The 23,908-nt window shown below is 38.6% G+C and overlaps 1 protein-coding gene across 13 annotated transcripts in view; it reads left to right on the plus strand.

Annotated features, from left to right (window-relative positions):
* The window catches only part of SLC25A21 (solute carrier family 25 member 21), a 483,599-nt gene that overhangs the window by 335,787 nt on the left and 123,904 nt on the right, over positions 1 to 23,908 (plus strand). For all 13 annotated transcript variants that reach the window (XM_049611607.1, XM_049611614.1, XM_049611618.1 and 10 more), the window contains one exon: positions 12,468 to 12,551. In XM_049611607.1, coding sequence (XP_049467564.1) covers positions 12,468 to 12,551 — 84 coding nt within the window. The remainder of the gene's footprint in view (positions 1 to 12,467; positions 12,552 to 23,908) is intronic.

A 23,908-nucleotide genomic window follows, 5' to 3' on the forward strand; every position in this document is an offset into this window, starting at 1 on the left:
ACATGCATTTATGAGAATCTAAATAACAGACACCACATAGTTCATAATGCAAAAATGGAAAATGTACCAAAAAATAAAAAAGGGCATTTTGGGGGGAAGAAACAAACAGAAACCACAAAACAAATAAGGGAACAGAATGAAGAAGGAATAATTATGGCTGGCATCAGCTGTGCTTTGTGTCATCCTCATCTTCCTTGTCATCAGTTATAAATTAGTTCTTGTTCAGCTTCCAGGAGTGACAGGACTCTCTATTAAATGCACAGAGTAGAAGGATCCCGAAGGGATAGGAGCACATGGCAGCAAGGCTGTCTTCCCATGAGTGGGACAGACTGTACCTGCCCGAGCTGCTCCACTGGGCCTGACCACTGAGCCTAGGAAAGAGGAAAATGGAGGCTGCCTGCCCCCTTCCCTCCTCTCAGGACAGCCCATTCTCAGGGAAAGTTCAAACTCAGCCAGAGGCCACTTATCTCAGAACCTCAACTCTGGCACAGAGCTGAGAAACAAACCACTTACGGAAAATGGTCTCTGAACAGCCAAAATAGATGTTACAAAGGCCAGGCACTGGTGCTCATGAACTTGACTCATAGTATGACCCCTGCAGCCCTCACTAAGAGCCATGACCAAGCTGGGTTATCTCATCCTTCATTCACTGCTAGTCCTAGGTGGTGAGTTAAAGGTCACAGGAGGAATGCAGGAGAGAAAAGGAGGTGGAGGAGATGGAAGCAGGAAGAGTGTCGTCTTAGGGGCAGACACAGTGATGTGCAAGCAATGATTGCTCATCGCGTAGCAATAAGGGACAGAACAAAACCATACAGAGAAAACAAAGAACCAGAAATGCACTGTGAGGTCATTAGTGTAGGGACTGGCCTGCTCAAGCCTGGGAAGGCCTGAGCAGATCCCAGTGTAACAGCACAGAAGGATAATTCCCATTCAGAAGGCCCCCTCTGACACCAGGCGCTGTGAACATGCTACGGGAGGTTTCCTGAGTGCTATTCAAGGATGCAAGCAAGAATACGACAAATCTGGGAAGACTTACCCATTTTATGTTTTAATGCTACAGGTTTGTCTCCTATTAGAATGCAAACTTCTGTGACAGGGTCAGTGTCTGAGTTAACCAGTCTTAACATGTAAGTGTCCAGTACAGAGCAGGCACTCAATAAACGTTAGGTGGCTTGAATTCTTGTTGTAAATTTCACCGTTCCAGAACACTTTTTGCTCTTCTATACTCAATGATAAGGTTTTACTTGTGGAGAAAAGAGCTAAAAGCCCCAATGTTTAAATTTAATCTTCATACTTAGAATTCATGATAACAAATGCAAGTGAGTAAAGTTTTATTGGACACAACCAGAACTCACTCTAGAAAAAGTTTGCACTTGATCTTAGCCAAAAGGCTGAGAAGCAATAACCCTAGCAAAAGTTTGAAGAAGGTTTAACTCTTAATGTGTTCAGTGTAGATTTCCCACTTAGGTCTCATTTGAAATGAATGCCTTGTGTTTAGTCTTTAACATTTTAAGGAACCTACATTAGCCAAGATACCCAATTAATCTGGATCTTAATTCATAGAGAGCTAGGGTGTTTTTTTTAAGATAATTGTTTTAAAATTCAAAGTTACATTTATGCAAAAGCTGCTAGTTGGAATAAGATCATCATTATATGAAATTAAATGACTGGATCTGTCTTGAAGTGCTTTGTTACCCACCAAACTATCCACCTGTAATTTGGCCAAAAACATTAGTTGTCTTTTATTAAATATTTGGTTAATTGGTGAAACACCGTTTCCTGTACAAGTTCTGTGGCCAACTTAGGCCTGCTCTTGGGTGGGAATAATTTAGGCATCTCTTCTGCTGCCAGTGCTCTAAGTGATTTTTAATTATTTTTAACATGTTATTTGATGGTAATTATGAAACCACACCCTTCCACTGGGGCTCTCTTGAGCATGGGTTCGTGTCATAATGGAATTTTCAATGGAATATAGCTGAGCAAAAGAGAGAGAGCTAGAGAGAGAGATGAGAGAGGGTGGGGCTTAGGTGGAGAGAGATAGGAGAAGTTACAGAGTTAGTTGATATTGACCTTGACAGTGTTCTCCAGGCAGACAATAAGCTGTTAATCACTTGGGGGGAAAAAACTCATAGAATAGATGCTAAATAAGTATAGAAAGATTTTTTTTTTTTTTGGTCCAGAATATATCAATCGAGTTGTCTACAATGAGAGACCTGAAAGGAATCACATGATGTCTTGTTCTTCAAATAAGACTGCATCTGAATTCTTCCACAAAGATGTCTATCCCACCTCCCCCATGAGAGATCTCTCTCCACCCACAGTCTATACTCCTGACAATGAGGGATCAAATCACATTACCACAATCAGTTCATCTCTGAAACTGTTCTGGCTCTCCCTAAAACAGTTCATTCAGCGCTGAGTTTTTAATAGTTTTAGAGATAAACCTCAAAGTCAGTTGGGTGGCATGCAAGTAACTATTCCCTTTTTAACAAATGAAAAAAGCTTGAGTTTAGGGAACTAATTTTACCAGGCATTCTCTGAACTAGAGACAAAAATTTTCAAAACCGGTGAGAGATTTCAGGGAAACCTATTCCCTCTAGTCTGGTGCCTTTCTACCTCCAAGCTGATACTTTTTCTTTTACCCTTTTTCAAGTGATTTTTTACCCTACAAATGTAAGGAACCGTGAAACTGAGGAGCACCCTCAAATGAGATCACATATACAAAAATGCTCTCGGGGCGCCTGGGTGGCTCAGTCAGTTAGGCATCCGACTTCTGCTCAGGTTGTGATCTCACCGTTCGTGGCCTCGAGCCCCATGTCAGGCTCTGTGCTGACAGCTCAGAGTCTGGATCCTGCTTCGGACTCTGTGTCTCCTTCTCTTTTTCTGTCCCTCCCCCACTCACGCTGTGTCTCTTCTATCTGTCTCTCAAAAATAAACATTAAGAAAAATTTTTAAAAAACAATAAAATAAAAAAGTAATAAAAATGCTCTCAAAGTTGAAAGTGATTTACAAGTAAGCAGTATGATTACCACTTTTTTTTTTTGTCATTCTGGGGTCCTATCCACCTATAAAATGCTTTTGAAAACTCTGTCCTCATTTGGAACCAATAACAACTGATCCAAATCTTTGTAACATATGAGGTCAATCTTGGTATAAAGTTAAAACTTCCCTTGAAATTTTCCTCAACTATGATAAGCATAAGCATGTTTTCTTCTTTACTAGCCAAGTTTATTATCTCCATTCCCCAAATTTCTTTCTAGCATAAGCATTTATGCTTATGAATACAAAGAAACCACCCACTCTCTTAATTGTTCTTTCTTTGACATTATTGAAAGACATCCTTCCTTATCAGTGCTAAATAAACCATAAAATAGGCACATTTGATCAGTTAAAATAAAATGGAATGGCATATTAGGTCTCTAGGGACTTTATATTCTCTGACATTCTCCCTCCCTGGGACCCCTGGCTTATGGTCTCTAGTGCATAATTAAGTTTGTGTGAAGTGGCTCAGTTCCCAGGACAAGTAGGTTCTGGTAGATTTGACTGCTTTTGAATTCTCTGTCCTGGAAATCTTTTACGGTGGCTAGACACCAAGAACTTCCATCTCATCGTAAGCAACGAGCTGAGGTTCAACAGGTGAGAATGACGTCATGTGGTCCTCTGTCACCAGGCAGTAGGTGCTATGTGATGGACATTAGGAAAACCTGTCTACCCAAGGAGGTAGGTGGGGAGGCTTGGTGAAAGAAAGAACATAGCTAACTTTTTTTGGAGGGAGGAATCTAATTTTTTCAAACTATAATTATTTGAGGAATATGGAAAAACAATGATACTTATCAAGACTGGTAATTTTAGTATTTGATTGCTGAAGCTGATGTATCCCTCTCTACTCTCATTACCTTGTTAATGGGTTATTTTCCAACCTGTGATCCATCCTTCCCTCACTTCCCAAGTGTGATTTGATTTCATGCTAATTAACCACTGTAATGGCCAACCTACATCAGTGCACTTGGGAAAATGTAGGTAGGTGCATCTGGTCATTTGTTGACACTAAATGTGAAGTTTAATTGAATATGTGCATACACACACATATGTATCTTCAAAGAGTGACAGCACTATATTATGATGTTATAAGCATAATTTTATAATATGACATGTATTTTACAAAGCAAAATACTGAAAGTCATGCTAGTCAGGCATTTGTTTAATTAAGACCAGTTTATGCTTGGAGCATTTTAATTATACAGCTAGGTCAATTAGCCTGTTTTATTGCTTGTGGTTTTACATTATTAGAGTTAAGCTGTAATCTCTAATGATCATTTGTCTCTGACTTGTTAACCAGCATATTGTCATGAAAATAAATTTCAGAATTATATTGTCAGTGTTCTTAGTTATTATCCCATAAGTAATATAAACAACTGGAAGAACATGTGCCAGATGGTAGAATCAACTGTCTTATCATGATTCCATTTTACAATGTCAAATTTTGCACGGATTCTAAATGCTAGGAAGACCATATGTCTTACAATTGTGTAAGATGCATAAAACTAGATCTATTTCATCACACTAATCAGGGACACATAGGTACATGTTTACTGTAACAAAACTTGTGGTTGGCAAAATGATGAAACCTTTATAGGATATTTAAGTGTGTGATTCAAGTGTGAATTGAAAAATGTACAGTCACAGAACATCAGACTTTAAATCTCCCTGGCTTGTGAAAGGAGACTGCAATTAGATGTGTCTAGGATCACAGGAAATTACTTAAAGTATAATCAGGCTATCTGGGTTGATCTGATATTTCAGAGAGATAATATTTTTGAGGCTCTGTTCAAAAGCATGTTCAAAATTACATGGCACAGAAGATTTCTCTTGCTTTTGTGGCCTTGCCAAGATGTGTTACCTTATCTGTAGTAATTATCGAGGCCTGACTGAGCACTCCAGGTTACATATTTCTTCAAATTATAAACTGTTTTATAATAACATAGAGAAATTTATTGGTGTCCTTTACAGTATCATAAACACTAAGCCAAAGCATAGCCCCGCCCACCTACACCTACTAAAGACATTCAGACTTTAAACAGGCAAAGGACATCTTAATTTTTACCAGGCATTTGTCTTTATTTCTTTTCTAAGGAGACTTTCTCAGAGCAATGACTGTGCAACATTCAGGAAAAATATCTTTCTTTTCCCTGAATTTTTAGAATAATTTGATAAGCAGCCAAATATGTAAGGGTACAGCTTTTGAACTTCGGTCGGTGGTCACTGCTCAGACAGAGCCAAACCCATGACCCTTGTGGATTTGTTAGCATTATTTTAGGGTGCTAATTGATGCCAGGCCTAGGTTGTGAACCCAGCAAGCAAAGGCAGTGCTTTAAATTGCAGGCGAACTTAGTTCCCAGAATCTTTAACACTTGTAGTCTGCCTTATTTTATAACTAACTACTAACATCTTGCCCTCCCTCCACTTGTTTGTTCTGTTCTAGAGGACAGGATCTGTGGCTTATTCATCTCTGTGTCTCTCATGCAGATGGGGATCTCAGGAAATGTTGAGGCAGAAATCTGTGTTTGGAACTGTAAACCACACCCTTCCGAACTGATTAAAGGACTCTTGAGCTCATCATTGCCAAGACAGTGCTATGAGGATTATTGTTATATTTAATCTAAAGTAAAACAGAATACCCATAGCTAACATTTTTTCAAGAAATGTTCAAAGAAAACTTTTCTCCCCAGCACTTGTTAAAGAAAACTGATGGAATCGTCTCTCAAATCAGTAGCCTCATCTCCCCACCATCTGATGTGGTCTTTCTGCAGGGATGACAAATGCAGAGACCCCATTCCCCTCCAGTTCAGTGCTTAGTCTTCTGTGGAAACTGGGTATTTCTTTTCTTGGGGCAGCCTCAGTGGAAGGTGATTTTTCAGAGTACAGGAAACAAATATACATGGTGGCAGTTTTTCTAAAGATGTGCTTCCTGGGGCCCTTTTCCCAAGGTTTGTAAGGTAGGTGTGTACACGTATACTTCAAAGCCTCAGACATGTCTTTGCATGTTCGGTGTGACTTTGGCCATGTTCAACCAACCAGTGAGAAAGCAAACATACTTCATAGGAGAAACATCTTATTTCTGTAAGATAGGCTAATTACAGTGAATTAAAATCTTTATTTAATCTTCCTACAGTTATCCTCTTAATGTGTTCTGTAATTGCAAACCTTTAGTCTTTTAATCTCTGGTTCATTAGTGGGTTTCTTAAGTGTTTATTAAGAAGCATGTGTAACATTCTGGTAATTACTAATAATCTTTGTTCATAGCACATTTGCAAAGATCTTGGCAGCGAGTTTCTTTAGATTCATCACCACTTATTATCAGTGTACAATTTTTATTAGCAGTCTCCCACCTCTATAAAATATGGAATTGGGGCTTTACACAAAATGAAATGTGTCTTCTTTCTTATGGCTAACAAACTCAGGTATAACTCTGTGTGTCACTGTCCCTTCAAAATCAAAGAGTCCTCTAATGTCTGCTCTCCCCATTATACTGCTGAGGAGAAAGGCAAAGAAGGACTAAACTACAAACCTCACTAGTTTTCACTGCTTATTGGTGGCTACACTCAATAAATTGTAACTGGTAGCTCCTGGTCTGTGGCTCAGTTCCCCAAAGGTCCTCACTTTTGACACTAAGTTGTCATTTTTACGTAACCTACAGCATAATGGTAGCATACATACAATTAATTCCACTCAGGAAAAATGTGCCACCCTGGGCTATCTTTGGTGGCGCAGGTACCCTGCATCCCCACTGGGAACAAGACAAACCTTTCTACCTCCTCTTGGATAGCTGAAATCTTTTTAAAGGGACAAGATCTGAGAGACAACATCTCACATTCAAAGCTACACTAAGGATAAATGGTGTGAATGCTTTTCTGAGAGTGGAGTTGAAGGGAAGAAGGTAGGAGAGAGCACAAGAATTCTATTGAACTGCAAAATCACCTGGAGATGATGCAAGAGCTAAACTTCACCTTCTGACAGCTTTGCTTGGGATTAATAGCAGTACCAAAGGGATGGCTTGGAATGGCTTCCACCCCCTCCCAAATCTCCATCAGCTCCCTATCCTAAAGCACTACAAATAATCGCAAGATCGAACTAAAAAGCAGAGTGTATGCTATGCAAATATAGCTTCAGGACAAATGTCATCATCTGCCCCAGTCTGACTCTTTGCAACTCAACTTCCAGCCTTCATATAAATGCACTCTAAATCATATATACACGTACATATATACATATACGTGTGTCTGTATGTGTGTGTCCTGAAGCCTCCACACCCCAGTATAGATACCATCAGGCATCAGTATTTTTTTAAGATGATAGATAGAAAATTAATTCGCAGATGAAGGCACTGCATAGATTTGAGATTTTGAGATTTTCAAACAATCTGATCCTACAGCCTTTAAGGGAGCAAAGCCATTTTATTTCTCACAGACATATCTTTTTTATGGCCACAAGTTAAGAAGAGCTCAGACAAGCCGAGTGCCTAAACTGGCATTTCTCACTGTGCTAAGAATCAACAACAGGCTAGTTTGAAATCTGGTATCACTGGCTAAGCACACAACTAAGCCAGTGGGAAATCCTGCAGTAATGGTTCTCCAGTTTAGAGAAAAATAAATATTTTAGTGAGTGAGAACATTCTCCAGCTTTTAAAAATATGTTGTACATTTGTTTTCGAATGTTGAGCCGCCCTTCCTTGAGCTGGTGGTTACCACAGAAACCCACTTCATGTTTATGGCATGGTCGATGACAGGGCTGTTCCCTCCATTTGTAGGACTATGAAGTACTGTGCTCCCTGGCACCACAGCAGATAGGATTGCTGGCTCCTGGACAATGAGGCATACGTAGGGTTTGCGCCACATGCCTTTCTGCGTGTTTCATCCTGACTGGATGTTAGGCACTGAATACTTCTCAAGTGTTCCTCCACTGTCCAATTTGCCAGTTTGGCAGCAAGTTTTCATTCTAATAAGAGAAGTTTCTCAGATGGAGATTCCAGATGTGTCCAGGCTGCTTTTATTAGGACAATGGAAAGGTCCAACCTTTTCTTCTAAATACAATCAAGGGTAGTGTGGCTTGGCCTTTGTAATTTTACAGAGTTGTATTATGTAACTGGAAAATTGTCTCCCCGGGCATAGAGAGAATTTGTTAGAACAGAATGCAGTTTGGAATAATGCTGATGTAAAGTTTCAATCCAAGAGAGCAACCTTTTAAGTTGCTGAAACACAGTAAAGGGGAAGAAGGAAGTTGCTGTTTTACATGATTGACCAAAATGCACTATAATTGTATCAACTTGAAACAGATTCCTTAGAAGAACTGATAACTCTGTGATCCGAATAAGTCATGTGTAGTAGAACTAAATACTGCATGCACTTTCTCTGCAAAGTGTAGACACGCCATATTTGAGATGTGCAGCAAAAGAGACAGCCGTGCTTGCCTGTTTAATGGGACTCCAGCTCCTTTAGCATAGTAAAGAATGGCGGTGGCTTTACTGAGGAATTAGTATTTACCATACCTGCTCATCCTTTTGCACTGCCTTACAACACTCCTTGTAGACCCTTCTCGTGTAATGTTACTTTGATGTCACCGCTCCTGTTTGTAATTAACACAGCGTCACTCATCAGTCAGCTTCTAAGTGGAACACTCCTTACAGATTCCACTAACTGTTCTTGTTGCCTGTTCTAAAGTGGGTGGGGAAAATTTAATCACAGATATTTAGCCCAAAGATAGCCTTCCCATTTTCCCTCTTCTCTCCAATGTCTCTACATAGTGCTATTTTCTGTCAGCTACAGTCCACCTAGACTGTAGCTAGACAGGAGATCACCTCCAAAAAGAGTAGTAGTATTTATTCAATGCCAGTAAAACTCCTTTGCTGACATTGGATATCCCAAAATACTGTTATTACTTGCATATTGTAATCATATGTTTGCACAGCTCCTTCACCTAAGTATAAGCTTCTAAAGGGAAGGATTGTGTCTTATTTCTGTATAATGCCCCAAATAGTGGAACACTAATACATACGAAGTGTTCAAAAACTCTAATTAACTGCATGAATGGCAGATTAGAAATATTATCTATGAAGAAATATTATCTATTCAGATTCTATGAAAAGGAAGAAGTTACAGCTAGCAAGTAAAGTGCCTAGATTTCCAAGAGCAAAGTTAGATAACTAGTTAATTATGAAATAGCAGCACTCTGGATTCATCTTGGTATAAGCTGACAGAAGATCTTCTTCGATGTTACCCAAGCACACAGACATCGTAGACAAAGCTAATGTCTCTAACTCCAGCAGTGAAAGAGGGGCTAAGGTCATTAGTATGCACTTGCTTTGGTCCCTCTGCTGACTCATTTATAGTCCCTTCTAGAACTGGGGTCACATAACTGTGAGATGGCCATGCAGAGTTAACTGAAGTACTCAGCTGAGGAGCAGGAAGAGGTCAAATGGTCTATATTAGGCTTTGACTTTATCTCATAAATTTCCTCCCCCAACACACTCAGGTCGCCACCCACCCTGAGCAACTGAATGCCCCAGCAGAGTCCTGTACCACCTGTCCTGAAGGAAATGTGGAAGGTTGCCATGGTGGGGGATCTCTTCCTTCACTTCTCTTAAAAGGACAACTTTCCCTCACTGGCCTTTGTTTCATTTCCCCACCTGGAATGCTTTCTCATGCTTACTCTTTTTGCCTCTGAATCCTATAGGACCAGCTCAAATCCCTTCTCCTTCCTGAAATCCTTCCTGCCCTCTGCGGAAAGCTGTACTTTCTCCCTCTGATGAACACCTGGGCAGTTTGGTGCAGATGCTATTTGACATTATGGATATTTTTCTTTATCTTATAAGTCATTTTTCTCCTTCATTTATTTATTATGCCCTTTACAGTGAGGATAATGCCCTGAGTTTTTATAAAACTTGTAGATCTTATTTCATATGACAATTATTTTAAAAAATACTTGGTAATTTGGGGGGGAAAGCATCTAGAAGGGAATTTCATAGAGGGAAATGAATTTAATGAAAATTATTACAGGTAGTATGAGAAAATCTATGAACATGTAATACTATTATAATATATAAAACTATTCTAAATTATTTTCTTTAAAGAACAGTTAGAGAAGAAAAGTGGCTTTCCCAACTAGGACCTAAGAAAATGTTTCATACTCAGCCATGAATATAGGTTACAAATGCAAATGGAGAGATGGAGATTCTTTTTCACACTAGAATCAGCATCGTGTTTTGGAAATCACTCTCTATGTTATTTGTATTTGTAGTATAAACAAATTTTATGCAAAGCTATTTGTTGTGTAAGTGTACATATATTTTTCTTATTGTACTATTTTGTGTTTAGGTTTAATTCATTTGTATCCAGAGTACCAAGTTATCTCATCTATGTGCAGTAGTCCAGAAATATCAAACATGGTCCACCTACGTGACCATCAAATCATGTTCTTGATTATAGACAGAACCACTTACTGAACATTCTGGGTCAGTGGTTATGCACACACCAAATGTACCTCTAGACCCAGAATAGTTTAAATGAGTTGGCTGTATCGATCCATGAGTTTCTGACGAGCTCAATACAATTCAAATTTTAGAGATATAATTCTTGTCTAAAAACGAACCTTCTTGGGGTGCCTGGATGGCTCAGTCAGTTGAGCGTCCGACTCTTGATTTTGGCTCAGGTCGTGATCCCAAGGTCATGGGATCGCATGAAACCTGCTTAAGATTCTCTCCCTTGCTCACACACACATTCTCTCTCTCTCAAAAAAAATTTTTGTTTAAATTAAGAATTAAAAAATTTAACCTTCTAAAAATGATCACGTTAATAGAGGTGTAAATTTGACAAACAAAACCATCATGAATATTAAGGACATTGTTGAATTTTGGCAATAGTAGAATATTGCTTTATGGGTTGAAGAGGACCAAGAAGGAGTCATGTCGAATGTATCATAAAACACACACACACATACACATTTATTTAAAGAGAAAAAGGATTACTCAACAAGCTTACCCCTTTCTTCACATTTCTGTTGCCTCCATTCATATTCTGGCATTATTATCTTCACCTAGATTATCCTATTGCCTTCATGGTTGTTCTGCCCTCCATACTGCCATTCCAATCCACCCAATCAGGCAGTAAATATTTCTGTAGGTATTTGTATGTGGTCTGCTGGGAGAACTCTACTGGACTACTCAACTTCCTCCATCTCAGAATGGCTACCCTCCCGCATGATTATATTCAGCAACTCTCCGCTCTCCAAATCAAATGTAATCTAGCCTCACTTTCCAGTCTTATAATAGATTCATTCCTTTCCTATGCCCAGCTGTTTCAATCAAAGTGAAATATTCACTCTTTTCTGTGATATATGTATCCGTTTTCAGCCTAATTCCCTGTGGCCTAGAGCCATAAAATACATTATTCTTAGAGGTAGCATCATAAATCCAACAATCTCAAAAAAGTATCTCAAAGTAGACAATATAAGATGTGTTTTTGAAAAGTTCTTTTAAAATTTTTTGATAAAATTATGGAAGGAAGAGCAGAAAGGCCTTAACTAAGAATTGGGACAAGGAAGGTAAACACCAGGTGAGAGCAGACTAAAGAAACTCAAAAATGGAGAACTGGGGTATAGAGAAATGAGAGTACTTGTCATAAATCTCTTTAAAAACAAACCCCAGAGTAGCATACAAAATAAATAAGTTAAGACCCTGACACTGGGAAACTTCCATAGGTTGAAGGTTAGAGTCCTGAGATGCATGATCATAACCGAAAAGAAGAAAAAACCAGAATTTAGCTTTCTAAAATGGAATACATTTTTATCGAGCACCAACTATATACAGACCATATATGAAGGGTTCAGGTAGCCTGAAAGTAAAGACTAACTCTGCTCCATCATGAAGTAGAATTAGTGATTGTAAACTGTATCACAATACAAATTCATTCTCTTCCCCTAAGCACAGGTTCCTGTCTGCCAGAATGAATTTCAAATTCACAATCAGGATCCAAGTTAGGCCATATTAGCGGCTCTGTATTTAAACTTTTTATTAAATTACCATCAAGGGGGTACTAATTAAGATAAGAAATACAGCTACTTATTTATTTCATATGCACCTTCAGATTTCTGAATTATACATTAAACAATCTATGACATCTGTGTATGCTTTTCACAAAAGAAAAAGGCATAAATGCCTCAGGGTGCATCTGCCTGGCTAAGAAACAGATGAAAAAAAACTCTATAGTTTCTATTAAAATACAGAGAAATAGAATTTTAAAGGCTACAAAAATAAGGTATGGATTATATGAGGCAAATAAATCAATAAAATCGATAGCAAAAACCAGAATATTTTAGATTAACCTGAAAAGGCTGAGTTTCCTAAGACTTTGAAAAATGAGGGAAGTCATTTGGCAATTCCTTAACTTCGATTTTTTGTTTGATTTTGTTTCTAGGTTCCAGATTCAGAGATGTGCAACTGATCCAAACAGTTATAAAAGCTTGGGAGACAGTTTTCGAACAATTTTCCGAATAGAAGGGTAAGTACAGTTCTTCATGTATGGACTTTATGTTGATATAGACATTTAACATATTACTACATGTTTTTTTCATTTTTAATGTTTCATTTTCCTAGTGTTATTAGGGGAAAATATTTAAAAGGGTGCCTTCCCACATTTTTTTTAGTTTTTCCTGATAATACAATTGAAAACTAAATATGTATACCATAAGAACTACCACAAAAATGATATTAATATTCAATTTGCTGACTAGAAGACAATTTCTATTTTGTGCCATTAAGATTTTTTTCAAATTCTCATAACAGCACCTATCTAAATGTAATAGTTCTTTATTTTGATTCTTGAATATAGTGCCCAAATGTGTTCCTTATTTGCATTGCAGCTTATGAATATTCAATCAAAACAGAACTGTGTCAAAAGTTGATGTGTCACATTTGTTATTCTGTCTACTAGACGATCAGATAAAGAGTATTTTTTTTACATAGATGCCTGGGTGGCTCAGTCGATTTAGCGTCTGACTCTTGATTTCATCTCAGGTCATGATCTCACAGTTTGAGGGTTCAAGCCCCGTGTTGGACTCTGCATTGACAGTGTGGAGCCTGCTTGAGCTTCTCTCTCTCTCAATATCTCCCTCTCTCTCTCTCTCTCTCTCTTTGCCCCTCTCCTGCTTCCTCTCTCTCTCTCACAAAAGAAATAAGTAAACTTTAAAAAAAGAATCTAATAGGTGAAAAATAAATTGTCTATAAGCATTCTTTTGATTATAACTGGGATTGAGCATGCTTTTATACCATTAAATGTCATTTCTTTTATGAATTGCTTATTTATATTCTTGTCCATTTCTCTTAAGTTAGAGTTTTTATTGATTGGTAGGAGCTCCGTATATATTATAGGTACTAATTCTTTAACAATGACATAGATTGCAAATATTTTCCCCAGCTTGTCATTTGTCTTAGAGCTACAATGTCTTACACCTTTCAGAACTTTGCGATTTTTGAAGATTGTGGTTTTGTGATTATATCTATCTTGTTCTTTGTGATATCTGACCCTATTGTCACATTAGAAAAAAGGATATTTTAGCCCCAAGATTATAAACATTTTCTTCTGGTATGTTTGACATTTAAGTCATTAATCCGTCTGAGAATTGTTTTTTTAATGTGCTGTGTGGCATATAGAAATTAAATTTTATTTTCAAATGGCTAGTCAATTGTCCAAACACCACGTGTTGAAAAATCCATCTGTTACTCCCTCGTTGGAAATGCTATCTTTTTTGTGTATTAAACGTCCACGTATACATCATCTAAATTTTCTATTCTCTTTCTCCATTTCTTATTCTGTTTCATCAGTTTATCTATCTCTCTGCCAGCATTATACTGTTTTAATTATTTTAATTTTGGAGTATTTGGTTAATATATAAAAATATGCCCTGCAGTATAAAGTCTAAACTTATCATGGTACAGAGCCCTTCCTAGTATGGCCCTAGCATAGCCTAGTATGGCCCTCCTTTTCTCTAGGCTCGTTCCCCATTCACAGATCTGCTCTAAAAACAGCCAGCCTGCTCACATTCTCACAGCTTTGCATGCTAGTCTTTATCTTATTCCTGCAGGACCAACCCCCTCATCCACACAAGAAACTATCCTCCTCATTCAAGAGTGCCCTCACATTTCTCCCCCTCTGACCATCTTTTCTCTACCACACGCTTTCTTTACCAATCACTCTTATATGCTATACAAAATATAGCATGCACCTGTCTAATTTATTATGGCTGTTTTCTGTCTATCTCCTTTCTCTCGCCCTAAGGGCAATTTCTCATTTAGCTTTGTATCCCCTGTGCCTGTGTTTAGCACTGAGTAAAGATAGTAAGTGCATGTTAAATGAATAAATGTCATCAGATCAAAATCGTAATGATGCAAAATGAAACAGAGATGATAATTCTTGCTATTGACTACCCCTTCTGAAGTTATGATAAGATCTCGATACCTGATTAAATATCTTTAGAAGATCTAGTGACAAAGAAGCAGCAAATTCTTGCTATTATTACTGTGGTGATGTGGTACCTAAGTGCTGCGCGTTGGTAATATACGTGCATTTATGACAGTTGGGATCAAACTCATGCTCAGTTTACCCAAAATATACATAAAGTTAAACAAATCATAGTGTATTATATAGTCAATAGCAGTGTTCCTTCCCAGTTAAAGAGTAGTAGCAGCATTGCCAAGTTCTGTAAGCTGTAACAGATATCTCTGAATTAGATGTGGGAGTTCCTTAGCCAGGCTCTTTATTTCATGTGTGTTAGGAAGAATTTGATGTTTCTGCTTTGATATCAAGTAATACAACAAACATACAGCATGTGTGGTCCTTGCATAGTAAAATTGGCCTTTTCCTAGACTGTATGTATAATTGTTTCTAGAGCAAATTGACATACTTTCTGTAATGCCTTTAGATCTAGGCATGTTATTAGCCAAAAGCCAGAGACCTCTCGTCTTAGAGATGTGAATATTTGTTAAAACACAAAAGAAAAAGCTGCCTGTTATTTTTTTTTTTTAACGTTTATTTATTTTTGAGACAGAGAGAGACAGAGCATGAACGGGGGAGGGTCAGAGAGAGGGAGACACAGAATCTGAAACAGGCTCCAGGCTCTGAGCTGTCAGCACAGAGCCCGACGCGGGGCTCGAACTCATGGACCGCGAGATCATGACCCGAGCCGAAGTCAGCCGCTCAACCGACTGAGCCACCCAGGCGCCCCCTGCCTGTTATTTTTGATACAGAGCAAGAACATTTCATAGAGTTAAGTTAAAAAAAGAAAAGAAAACCTTTTAATGCATGTTGTGTTGATTTTTTTTTCCTAGTGAAAGCAGTTCCTTTTGATTTTCTTATTTAGCTTTTAGAGTACACTCTGCTTTCAAAGATGTTTTTCTCACTCAGGTGCCTACAGCCCCATTCGGTCTGTGGCTGTAGAGATACAACACAAGTCAATTTGACTATTAGCATAGGTAAGACAGTTCATCTCTCCTGGTTTTTCCTATATCCTCCAAGTTAAAGGTTTTGAAAGGTATTCCTTTTCTGTTGTTTAAGAACATTAAAGTCTGATAATATACTTGATGTCTGCACAGATCTCCCATTTTCCTCTCTGCTGTAAGAAAGTGAAGTGATACTCATCACCATTCTTAGAGATGAAGCTCCCTATTTCTCTGCCCAGAATTCATGTTTCCAAGAGACATTGGCTCAAATACATGGGTCCAAATCCCTTTACCATTTCTAAGATTCTTTTAAGAACTAAAAACATAGATATATTGTACTTTAATGAAACACATGGTTTTTCAACCCAGCTTTGCCCAAAAAAAGGCCTTCCAAATTCTGGGCAAGAACTTCTTAGTTTTAGCTAATGGAGAAGAAAGAACTCACGGGGAAGAACTTTGTCACTGTTGAGAGTACCTCCATCGTCACCATGATTCTTCTTCTTTTTAAGGTTTGGCAAAAATAAACTCATAGGTCCATCTCCTGAAATAGTGAGCCCAGAAGACATAGTTAGCCTAGCTGATGAGGCGCCTTTAAAACCAATTAGTTTTGTTTTATAAATTCTCCTGGCAAACAGCAGCTGGTGTCTCCATTTACCGTGTGTTCTTGCATCACATCTTACTTCCTTCTGCTTCAGGGTATCTCCTGAAAGCTTTTCTAGTCTCTTTTGTACCTGTCATTCCTTTAAAGAAAGTGATTGAGATGCGCACAGATGGGCGAGAGGATTATAAATTATGCTAATGTAAAACCAGGACTGCCTGTCTCTCCCTCTTCCTCTTCTGTAAGCTCCTAGTGGCCATTCTTCCTGAAATAAAGAGGAAAAAGAATTAAACAGAACTTAAGATATCCTGGTGACATAGGTAAAGAAAGACGTGAAACTGATATTTGTTTCTTCAGTGTAACAGACACGATGCTAGGGACTTTTCAAACCTTATATTGAACACAGCACTATTCTCAACACAAGACAGCATTATGTCTGTATTTTGTATGAGGTGCCTGAAGATCAGAGAAGTTAAATAACTTGCCCAAAGTCACACAGATACTAGCAGCATGTCATGGTTTTTCCATTGTCTTACATCACCTTTTACTAAATACAAATTTTGTTATTTATTAAATGAAAAGAAGGCAATGTGAAATGAGTGGCTATAAACCCCTAATTTTTAAGTAACTCTTCTACAACTTTCAGTATTCCTACCCCCAAAATCACGTAGCAATTTAAAGCAGCTTTTCTCTCTTCCTTCAGGTAAAGTACAAAAACTCTGAGAGACCATATATGCTCAGTGAACTGAATCTTGTCAGTTCAGAGACAGCACCACAAACCTCTGATAACTCAAGACTCTTAATCCAGTTATTGTCCCATCCCTCACAGACGGCTCCATATCTGATAAGTTCATGGTTTCCCGTCGGCTCTCATCCTGCATGTTCCTCAGTTTTCTTCTGAGAAAAATTCATGCACGTTGGTTTGCCCAAGGCAAATAACTAGGAAACAACTAGGTCGGATTAAACTTAGTTTCAAATGAGAAACATGTTGATTGCTGGTGCCTTCAGAAATATGGTATTCTTCAGAAAGTATTACTGTAGAAAATATGTGGTTGCGTTTGGGGGGTATTTGAACTGTGTTTTGCTTCACGATTTGTTTTCTGTAACCGCTGATGCTGCCCCAAGTATCATCTTACAATCAGACCACTTGGTGATTATAATATTTTCTAGTTAAATGACATTTAAGGCCTCGTTTTATGAGCTCCAGCATAATTGGCTAATTTGGTAAACTCCAGATGTGTGAGATAATGTGCCACTCGTTTAAGGGCCTTTCAGACGGCATAAATGGCACAGCCCCAGGAGGTATAATCACTCCCTCTTGTTTTCATTAAGGGGAATGAGTGGCTTGTGACACAAAGGAAGGGGGACGTCTGCAATTCAACATCAACAACAACCTGGCAAGATTTGGACATTTCCTTTTTACAGGTGGACTAACTCCAAGATCTTTACCTTAATTTGGTGTCTTAGTGGGTCTACTTTTTAAAACATGATTTGCCTAATGTACCACAACCAGGTGATTTTCAAACACCATCTCTAAACAGAAAAGTTTACCCCTAGAGAAAACCTCTTGGGTAGCCCCTGGAAACCCCCTCACTGTCACATGGAAGTGTGGGAAAGTGTTGGACTTGAAGAGACAATGGAGGCTAACTCTTCGCAGGAATCACAGTTATTGGAGCAGTCAGCATCCTCACCACCTAAGCCACATTCCAACTTCACAAGGCCCCGTAGTTGCCGCTGCTTTTTCTCTCTCCCCTCTACCCCACTTCTCATCCAACAGAAACCAGCTCATCTACCCAGTATTGCCAAGCCAGACTGGAGTGGGTGGTTCTTAACATCACTATTCCCTGGATCCTGAGGCTGTTTCCTCTTATCTGAGGGTCTTATATGTAGACCCAGGAGTTCACATTACAAGTGAGTCACGGGTCACTGTACACTCACTGCTACTTAACCAGAGCAGAGTTTTCACTCACATGAATAATTGCAGACTGTTTCCCAGGCCCCTAAGCGCATAATCTGCAGTGCAAATCAATTGTGAGTAGATCATTGGGTATTGACTGAGTTTGCAAGCCTGGTGTACCATAGTGAGTTCATTCTTTGGTGGGTACCAGATGTGCACTGTGCCTTCTGTGTGAGTTTCCTGGTGTCTCGAGTACCTTCTCTGCTCCTTTCTGTCTTACCGAAGAGACCCTTCCTAGTACCCAGAGGACCTCCACTGAGTGCTCCCTTGTTTTTCAGCTTTCAGCTTTCCCTTGTCTCAGCTTTACGGAGATATAATTGACATATAACATTGTGAAGGTTAAGGTGTAATATGTGATGAGTCGATATATACGTATGCATTGCATAATGATTACCACGATAGGGAGAGTTAACACATCCATCACCTCACATAATTACCATTCTTGTGTGTTTGGTGAGAACATTTATGATCTACTCTCTTAGCAACTTTCAAGTATGCAGTGCAGTATTATTAACTGTAGTCACCAATGCTGTCCATTGGTTCCCTGTTCCCTTGTTTTTCTGTGGTGATAAGGAGGAAAGCAGACAATCCCAGCTGCTCTTGCTTCCACACTACAGGATTCTGCCCTGACCTGCCTGGGCTTCTTAATGATGGCACAACAAGTGTCTTCCATCTAGCGAGGTAGGGAGATGGGGGGAGAATAAGAAAAGAAATAACACAGTAGGTGAGAGTTTGGAGAATAAACTATAGCAAATCTTTCTGGCAGGTTTTACAAATGACCCAGTACCCAGGTCCTGATTATGGCACCCAGTAGATGGAAGCCATTTTCTTCTTCCAAATCTTCCCCAGTTTTGGAATGAGAAAAAAGAGATGATCTCGATTCAGGCATGGACCTATTCTGATTATTCCTGCATTATCTGTGTTCCTTTTAAAAATGGCTTATCAGTGCTTCCGTATGTTATACTCATAAAATTTTAGTCATAAAATGTACATTGCTCAGAACTTTAAACTCTTATTATTTAGCAATTCAAGGTTGAAAATGAAAGGATGTAGGGTAAAGAGAAAATATTACAGAAGAATATGTTGCAAAACACAGAAAGTTGAGCCATTGGTACCTTATGGGGCATTTCTGTTTTACCAGATTATTTTACACCACTGTGAAGGCAGATAGTTGCTGGTTTGAGCTGTATTCGTCTTTACAATCAGGGAGAGGATAATGAATTTCCAGAGTGCTCACATAGCAGCATCCCTGGGCTTCCATGTCCCAGAGCTCCGTCAGAGGCCTTTTGTTCTGCCCACAGGGTGACCTTTAGAATGGTTTCAGCTTCTAGATTTCCCTCCTGTCATCACCATAGATTGCTAGCTGACAGTCACACTCCAACTCCCCCAGCCGCTTGCTAACAATGCTTTCAGACTTACTGCCTGGCCTTTGGCAAGGATTTAAGTGTTGCCAAAGAATAAGTGAAAACGTTTGCAGTGATGTCAGCTCGTCAGCAAGGCCTGATTAAGAGACCAAACACAGCCTCTCCCAGCTCACGGTGCTGACAAGAAGGAAAAGGAGGACCAGTTGTTTGGGTGGAAGTAGCTGTCTTTTGGGAACATTCGCGTCTCAATCCAGAGCCTGAGCAGATATTCCCCATGTTTTATAGAGTGTTAATGGGAGATGAGGGGATTCTATAGTCAATGGGAGATGTCCAAATGGAAATCTTTTCAAACCTTTATTTTAACTTCCTCTGATGATTTCTGATGAACTAGATGCATAGTCACCTTGGGAGAAAATGTCTTTACCAAAACCATAATCCTTTTTCTAGTGGTTGTTAAACTGAACATTTTCAGATGAGAATAAGAAAGAAAATCTCCTAAAACTTCTACCTTTGTCTGATTCTCTTATTATAGGAAATAACTTAGGCATAACTTGACATGACAAGGTTAAAGGAGTTAATATTTTATCATCCTCATTGATTTCAGCTAGTGTCTCTGATATCATAGAATTACATCTTTCTGTCTTCTATTAGGAAGTCTTCTCCCCTGGTCATATGAAAATTTGATCTCATTTTATTTTCCTTGGAAAGAAAAGGTTATATGGACTTTTAATATTTTAGAACACTGTTAAGAAGTTAAAAAATATTGATACATACAGACATGCCCGCATACATGTATTTAAACTAAGTTGAATTGCATATAGTTTAGATTGCTACATTTTCTCTGTAAGTTCCGTGACTCGGATACCACTGGAGAGTGTATGTTAATTACGTTAAGTTTCTGTTCAGTTCCTGCTTGGGAATCTGTTTCGTCACCCAATTGCAATGCTCTTGTCGCTAGTTCGTGAAGTTTTTGTCTAGTCTCATGACTTGAGCTTTACCTTTCCTCCCAGTATTTCAGATGGTTTGAAACTGGAGGAAAGGAAAAGGTTCAGACACTCTTGCTATAGCAGTGATTATATTCAAAACCATTGTTACCATTTGACCCTTTACTGTTCGTGAAATGTGTCCACATGTCTTACCTCACTTGTTGCTCACAAGAACAAGGCAACAGGCAGGTGGGGAGTATGGTCTCTAGTTTTCTGGTAGGGAAACTGATAAGAATGATAAGGGACTTGCCCAGCATCCCATAGCTGCTGTTTGTTGGGGTGACCTTTCATCCAAGATCTTCTGCATCCTGTATCATGCTCCCTATTCTGTCAATAACTTAATAGTGGTATTAGTAATAGCAGAAGCTACACCTCAGATTTATGCTGTCCCCATTATGGGTTCAAAACATTGTCACATATCTCATATCACTTTGCTGAATAGCGCCCAGAGGGGTGGGAAGTAGGAGAAGGTAGTATCTGCTATGGTTGATTACATTCTGCAAACCAGCAAACTTCAGCAGAAAGGAGGTTAGTGAGAGTCCCAGAATAATAGATTGGTTCCTAAGATCAGCACTCAAAGAAAACAAAGGTGTGCTTTTTCTTTAAATCACATCTTGAACAAATGCAATTGGACTGAAAATGTATTCTGAAGTGTGCCACCATCATCCCATGAGACCAAGATAGAGGTCCATAATCCTTTGGACAGAGCCCTGTTCAAAAGGAACTTAACTGAGATGTGCTTTAAGTGTAAAACACGTACCAGATTTTGAAAACTTTGTGTGTAAAAGGAATGTAAAGAATTTGTGTATAAAAAAGAATGCAAAAGAATTACATGTGGAAATGATGTTTTGGATATGTTAAATAAATGTACCATCAAAATTAAAAAAAAAAAACACACACGGCATGAACTTAGTTATTTGACTTGTTAGTACCTTTGCCTAACTCAACTTGAATATTGGATAATAACCAGGAAAACCTCATGAAACCTGAGATAAGGCATTTAATCAAAGTTTCTTGGATGAATTATCAGATGGGGTGAAAATCACCTATGACTGCTATATATGTCAAAATATGTGGTCACCAAAATCTAAAGGAATATGACCAGCCATATTCAGTGGCCTTGTTCTCCTGTTGATAAACACTGTTCATAATGCTCTTTGGCCACAGTGAACTTGTAGGGAAACAAAGCCCTGGGTACCAGGAATTCTAATGTAGACACAGTCTCAGTGGCAACAAAAAAGGAGATAAAGTGTGAGATGAGTTTTGGAAACTACTAAGGAGAGTTTGTAATTTTCTGTTAGATGAATTAGTTCTTAGATTGCTTTGCATGAAGCTTTTCCTAAATTAGAAGAATCAAGAACCAAAATGAGAAAAAGGACATGGTCTGGTGTCCTTACCATTTTGTATCCTAACAGTTTTCAGTGAATAGGTCAACATGCATTTCAAAACTCAAATACTAAAATTCCCAGAAGTTGGCACTATTTATAAAGGGACCAAAATTAAAAGAATATTTCAATGTAATCCATTCAACAACAGGACATATCAATTACTAGAGATCTGGCTTCATGTGTGAAAAAATATATGTGTTAGATTCCAAAAATATTTCTTGACCACTTGTTCACTCCTTAATTCACATGGTCTGACTTCTGTCTACACCTGTATTTTCAAACTGCTCTCTCAGAAGTCACCATAGGACTCCTGTCCTTTTCTGTGGGATCTAAGACACGGATGATTGTAAGATGTGCTATCATTTTATGTACCGCTCTAAAGAGAAAATGCTGACAACTAAACTCCTTGGAGTGAATTGATGATGGATAGCGGTGTTGAGTGAGAAGGAGAAATTTTGAATGACTTTCTAGTCTTTCGTGTGAATGCTGATAGCCAAATTATGTCACCTGCACATTCGTAAATCTTTGTTGATTTCCTGTTGATCCATGTGATAGGGTGCCACTAAGATGGCCCTACTGATCCCTGCCCCCTTGTATTTATGTCCTTGTATAATCCCCTCCTTTTAAGCAGAGATTAGGTTTATTGACTCTCTTGTAATGAAGAGAAAAAGGCAGAAATTATGAAATGTCACTTTTGAGATTAGTATATAAAAAACTGGCTTGCATCTAGTTAGACACTTCTTATTCTTCTTGCTCTTGTGGTTTCTTACATTTTTATTGCTTTGAAGTAAGCTCCACTATGGAGGAGCCCGTGTGGCAAGGAATTTAAGGTAGCTCGGGCCAATAACCAATGAGAAATTGAAGGCCTCTGTTTAACGACAACTTGGAACTGAATCCTACCCACAACCACCTGTGGGAACCAGACAAGACCTCAGGCCCAACTGATAGTTTGACTACAGTCCCATGAGAGACCTTGAGTCAGGGACACATACCTAAGCCATGCCTAGGTGCCTGATCCACAGAAATTGTGTGATGATAAAAAAAAATACACAAACAAATCTGAAACCCTCAACGTGGTATTTATTTGGGACTCTCCATATCTGCTTTGAGTCTTCCAGCTTTGTCTTACCTAGTGTCATCACAAGCCTCTGTGTTCAAGCCCTTCTGGACCAATTATAACTCCTAAAACAATTTTCTGTGCTTTTCCTCATACACGTTCATCAGCCCAGAATGGCATTTTTTTCTTTTGTCCAGCTCTGGTAATTCTGGTCATCTATAAGTGCCCAGCTGGTATGCTACCTTTTCTTTAATGCCTTCTCTCATTATCCAAAATGGGAATAATTTTCTCTACCTGCTCTCTTATGGCACCTTCTTCAGAGTGTAAGAGACCTAGATTAGAACCCCACATGTGAATTTGGGAACCTTGGCAAATTACTTAATGTCATTGTACTTCTGTTTCTTTATTTGTTGCATGGAATACTAGTATCTACTATGTTGCCAGCACTTAGTTTAATAGATGATGTTTAAGTCTGCACACAATAATTTTTAACTGATTTCATTACAATTAATTTATATTGTAGCTAATTATTTAAACTATTCACAGTTATTTAAATGTGTAGAGCTCTGATGAAATCTCTTTGGGGCTTCTAAAGTGTATCATACAATTCTTTGTATGTAATCATCATCCAATTTATGTTTGCTGAGTTTAATTGAATGATTTCTAGTTTCATATTAGTTGGATTTGGGCATTTAGTTTTTGGATTCAGGGGATTCCCTATTGACAGGTGTTGCCAGGTGGTGGCATTGCCAAGTTTTGTTAGGGAAATGGGAAGGGCTGATGAAGATCCAAGCAAAGGCCAACAACCTACCCACCTTGCTTAGAATGTGTTCTATCTTCACTGTTGTACTTATAACACTTACCTGCCTAGGGTTTAATAAACACAGTGAGCCAGTACAGTATAAATATAAACCAAATATTCTGGTCAATAAAAAGATGAGTTAAAGTAAAAGCAAAAGAATATTTACAACAGAATTAGAGGCAAATCAAGAGTTAGACTCTTGGAATGCCTGGGTGGCTCGGTTGATTAAGTGTCCGGCTTAGGTCATGATCTCACAGTTCATGAGTTCA

Source organism: Panthera uncia (genome assembly GCF_023721935.1).
Source record: "Panthera uncia isolate 11264 chromosome B3 unlocalized genomic scaffold, Puncia_PCG_1.0 HiC_scaffold_1, whole genome shotgun sequence".
In the NCBI taxonomy this organism is placed as follows: Eukaryota; Metazoa; Chordata; class Mammalia; order Carnivora; family Felidae; genus Panthera; species Panthera uncia.